This window comes from Etheostoma cragini, chromosome 7, assembly GCF_013103735.1.
Source record: "Etheostoma cragini isolate CJK2018 chromosome 7, CSU_Ecrag_1.0, whole genome shotgun sequence".
NCBI classification, from domain to species: Eukaryota; Metazoa; Chordata; class Actinopteri; order Perciformes; family Percidae; genus Etheostoma; species Etheostoma cragini.
This window is the reverse complement of record NC_048413.1, coordinates 1,718,308-1,723,437: the sequence shown is the minus strand read 5'-3', so window position 1 is coordinate 1,723,437 and position 5,130 is coordinate 1,718,308. Positions and strand designations below refer to the sequence as shown.

Sequence of the window (5,130 nt, the reverse complement as noted above, 5' to 3'; positions counted from 1 at the left end):
AGAATGTAGAGAATTTACACCCTGGTTACTTAGCATGGACCGTTAATATTAATGCATTCTATGCTAATTGGTTACCTGAGTCAGTGCTTCTTCCACCACCGCCACCAGGGGGCCTCAGTGCACCGTGTGGCTGTGGACACTGTGGCAGAAGGGACAGACAGGAGACAGACAGGCACAACAACACTCTCTTCTACGCTGTTAAACTTGAAAAATTATCAAGCAGTCCGCCAACAACAACGTTTTTACCTGGAAAGTAAAATGCAACAGACTGTTAAGTGGTGCTGTGTATAGTGGTTGTTGGTTGTTAAAACAAACGGTGCTGCGTTCACATACCAAGCTAACGTTAACGGTTTTCATCAGGGTGCGCGCGCGTCTTGGCAACGGAAGTTGAACATTGTTGTTGCTGCTAAGAACTTCCTTGGCCGAAGCTAGCTAACATTAACCAGCTGAATCCAAAATGTCGTCCTGTTGCGTCTATGGCTGTAAAAATCGACAGTCCTCAACCAGCCAATTGAAATTTTACAGAATACCGTCTGGATCTCGACCGTTTCAGGCCAACCGGAGACGTTTGTGGTTACAGGCAATCCAACAAGCAAACGGCAGCACCGAGGAGCTCAAAGGAAATGCTCGTATTTGTGGCGCTCATTTTAAGTCACGTAAGATAAACACGTTTTTTATTTTATTTTACAGCAGGTCATACCAGCTAGCTGACTTATTGGTTGAGGTATAGCTATGTGTGGAAGATTCTGAAATTGTCTAAAAACGTGTGTTTGGTTATGTTTTCTAGAAGAAGCTTCCATGGACCACGACAGTCCAGACTTTGTGCCCTCTGTGTTTACATACGCTAAACAGACCCCCAAGAAAAAAGTGAAAAGGTAAGAAATGGAAATGAAAGCTAGTTTTGTTAGATAGCTAGTTGTTTATCTACGTTATTATTGTGTGGAGTGTGTGTGACTCTCAGTAATAAATACAGAGAGACAGAAATGGGGCTAACGCTAGCAGTGCACCTAACTAGCTAGCTAGCTAGCTAGCTAGCTAGTTAGCTAACGTTAACGTTACTAGCTAGCAAACCAGCAACAACAAAACACAACCAAGCCTTACTCATATTTTCATTTGTGTTATTATTACTTAATATAAGTCTTGCTCCTTGTCTTTTGATAGGGGAGGACGTTTGACTTCAAGACATAGCTAGCTAGTCTAGCCTAGAGGGTTTGAAATAAATAAAATAATATTTTTTTTCAATACCAAAATATATGCAATTTCACATCATTATGGACTATTATTGTTGCTACTATAGCTTTGTATAAGTTGGAAAAGCTAAAGCAGATAATACATAAACAACACTCCATGGCTTAAAGACAAAAATTGCTGAAGTCCACTGGGGACACTACATCTGAGAGAAGTCATTTAGTTAGTTTTGATGCTCAGGTTGACCCTGCAAGGTTTTAATGAAGAACTGAAACCATTAGTTCATTGATTATTGAACAAATTGACAAAGCACTTTGATCATCAAGTCATTGTTTCAGTCATTTTTCAATATTACAAAGATTGTCTGGTGTCAGCTTTGCTTTGCTTCATTTATGATTATGAAATGAATATAGCCAGGCTAATCAAGCACTTTTAAAATTTTGGCATAGGAAATTATAACAATATACCACATTAGCTACATTAGGCCACATTCTGCTTTATGATGAATCAAGTACAGAGAAGCATTGACAGTTGCAGAAGCATTGTCCAGTGTACTGTATGTGTGTGTAAAAAGCTAATTTCCAACACCAGTCCTTTTGATGGGCATTGATATGTCTTGCACATGTCTGTAGATAACATACACAAAGCAGAAACACTGTGTTTCTCAGTCATTTTGTATATATGCCTGTACATATGTAATATTACATTTGTGCCATTGTAAACAGTTCAGTCAGGACCACTTTGTCAAAATAGATTCATTCATTTGCAATTTGTATTTGGCAGTATGACTCTGTTCTGGGCCCCCCACGCGCTTCCACGTGCATACGTAGAAAGCACACCTCCCTGCCTTTCCATGTGCATGAATGGAAAGCCTTAAGCAGGGAGAGCAGCGGTGCAGGATCCACATAGGGTACAGAACAGAGCCGGATCAATGACAGAGACACAACATTGATCAAGTCAGACAACGCAAATTTTAAAGGAGGAGCTGGGGTGGAGGTGGGTTGCAAGAGCTAGCAGAGCTGCACATTATTTGGAAATCCAATCAAAAGAGGGAATGAACTGAGCCATCAGCTGGTGGGCTGGCTTATGAGCTGAGATAATAGGCGAGCTTGACTCCGTGACCTGCCTGAACTTACGCTACGCTTCATTTTGGTCAACAAACCTAGGTGTTTAAAGATGATTATGCAGTGCAGTAGCTAACTGCTTCAACGTTTTAGTGCAGGGAACTTCAAAAGGGGGTCCAGGACCCCTAGGGTGGTCCTCAGGGTTACTGCAGGGGGACCGCCAAATTATTGTTAATTTTTTTTAAGTTTCCAAGAAACTAAAAATACCCTAATATGAATCCAACACAATATATTGCAATATAATTAGCTGTTAGCTGATGATAGTTGGTTAGTAACTATCATCATTGTTAGTATTATTTTAAAAGCTTAGTATTACCTATGCACTAAAACAGGTATGTGTAAAGGTTTTAGGCTGACCTACACATTATCGTAGGCCATGTTTAATATGCAACTTCATTTTATATATAAAATATTTGTAGTGCCGGGTCCCTGCTCTGTCACTCTTTCAGTTAAGGGGTCCTGTTTCAGTGCACTCAGCCTTGCTGTCTGTATGTCTCTTGCACCACAAGCTGTAAAAGCTCACCATCTGTATTGCATTAGAAAAGTGCAAATTTTGACTACTCCACTTTGACGAGCAGATATATTTGACACAATTCTTTTTCTCAGTTTTGTTCAAAGGTTTTACAGTCGTAGAAAAAGACGACGGCGTGCAGACAAAACAGCTGAAACCAAAGAAAAAACAAGTCCACCCAGAGTGGATTCTCCTGTGGACCTCCAGTCCTCTGTTGTGATGGGGGAAATGCAGACACCACCAGGGCCAACGGTAGCAGCCACTATTTGTTTTTTTCTGCTTTCATTTGTTGCTTTTAGAAAATCAGTATATCTAATTTTGTGTTGTTATTGCATTAGGAAGGCATAAAGATTCACTCTTCTGTATGTGTGTTTCCTAGGAAGGAGAAATATTAACTACAGAGGCTGAGACCGACAGTGAAACCACAACAATCAAATCACACATAACATCCAGCACAAACAAGACATCACCGTCATTTAAAGTTCCGCCGGGCTTCCAAAATCTAGACAAAAGGAGTCCCATTTTGTGCCTAAAACATGTATTTGTACCAGCAGGTGGGTACCAGTGTGAGCAGTGCAGTCAGTTTTATCCCAGTGTATCACAGCTTATGAAACACAAACGGCAGCATGAAGAAGAAGAAGAAGAAGAAAGCTCCTTTATCTGTGAAGTCTGTGAAAAGCATTTTAAAAGTCAGGCAGATTTTACTGAGCACCAGTGTGTCCTCGAGCCGTCCTTTCAATGCAACATGTGTGATCGATCTTTCACTACGAGCCATAACCTCAAGCGTCATAAACTGTTGCATGTCAAAGATGGCAGGAAGTGCGCCAAGTGTGGCGTACTGTTCTGCCAGCGCCATAGCCACATCGTATTCCTTCCGTTGGCTGACTCTATAACCGAGTATGAAGAAGATTCCACCCCCAGCGACAGTCACTTGATGCCAGAAAGCCATGTGCCGGAGAAGCCTGAGCCAAGCCAGACTGCCGACCTCATCTCTATACCGTTGTTTCTGAAACCGTCTTCTGTGTCACATCTACCTCCGCCAGTTCCCAGGTTCTCAAGGAACCTGCACAGCTATCCTGCAAACTACTCGTCCCTTCCTCCCAAACATCCAGAACTACCCCCCGCTCTAAAGCTCTTTTCACCACAGTACCTCACCTCAGCATTACTTGAGGTTAAAAGAAATTATGAATATATTTTAAGCAAACCAAGTGATTGTGAGAAGAAGAATGTTGTAAAGGAGGAACCATCGTCTGATGAGCGTTGAGCATGTGAAAAAGGAAATAATTGCTTACAACAACTTACTCAGTAACATTTGTTTTACCGCTGTTGTTTGGTTAATAACACTGTTCTGTAAGTAAGCAACAATTTTAACTGATTGTAAGACTGTGCAGTTGGATTGTGAGTAAAAGCTAATTGCTATTAAATCCTGAATCTCATTATCTAGCATCATATCTGACAAGAATTGTCAATTCAGTTTTCAGTACCTCAGCTACCGGGAACCACAAAGACGTGTTCCCAACAATGGACGTACACATAAAGTAATAGATGACAATTTTATAACAAAAAATGTTTTCTTTGCCTCATGCCATAACTACTGTCATAGCATTTGGGCCTTGTAACAAGGGCATTAAAACTCAATTAAAACCAAACTAATGTTGTTGTTGTATGGATGCAAGCTGTGTGTCTAATAGTGCATTCAGATTTGTCCAGCTGGTGGTTCTAGAGAGAGTGGTAAATTGACCCAAAACTGTCTTCCTGCTTGTCTTGGACCGTCCTCCGTGTCAGTTTGTCATATGACATTAAATGGCCATCATATTCTGTAAGCTGCGATACAATCCCATTGCACAAAAAAGCCCCCAGTACAATACCACTAAGGTGCCTTCATGCCTTCGTTCGTTGGGCCTTTTTGTCACTCTTTACTTTTGGTTCCCAGAGGGTACTTTTACTTCTACTACTACAACACGGTGTAAAAGTAAAACACAACGAGGTGGCTGCTCAATAGTAGAACATACTCAACCAATCCATGTAGTGAAGTTTTATTTGTTTGGACAGGTCATATTGATTATTTCAGAGGTTTATTGGTGTTTTTGCTAGCTATGTTACACTCTTATAAGGCTCCATTTATACACTTATCATTAAGTAATAACTTAATTGATCACTTAGCGTTTTGTAAGATCAACATTTGGGTTGTCAGGTGGTGATACCAACATCATCATCATCAACATCTTGTACACTTGATGGTTTATTGCTGCTGCAGCAAGAAAAACAGCAACTTAATTGCACTTTATTAATGACAATGGGACCTTT

The 5,130-nt window shown here is 40.7% G+C and overlaps 1 protein-coding gene across 2 annotated transcripts; it reads left to right on the top strand.

Moving 5' to 3' along the window:
• The first annotated feature begins 335 nt into the window (after positions 1-335).
• LOC117948183 (zinc finger protein 568-like) lies at positions 336-4,112 on the top strand. 2 transcript variants are annotated; one of them, XM_034877716.1, is made up of 4 exons: positions 336-656; positions 788-875; positions 2,931-3,075; positions 3,203-4,112. In XM_034877716.1, the coding sequence occupies exons 1-4, from the start codon at positions 458-460 to the stop codon at positions 4,085-4,087; spliced, it is 1,317 nt and encodes a 438-aa protein (XP_034733607.1). In that variant the 5' UTR covers positions 336-457; the 3' UTR covers positions 4,088-4,112. The 2 variants fall into 2 exon arrangements, with proteins under 2 accessions (XP_034733607.1, XP_034733606.1); XM_034877715.1 differs by having other exon boundaries at positions 341-656; positions 2,919-3,075.
• Positions 4,113-5,130: the final 1,018 nt, after the last annotated feature.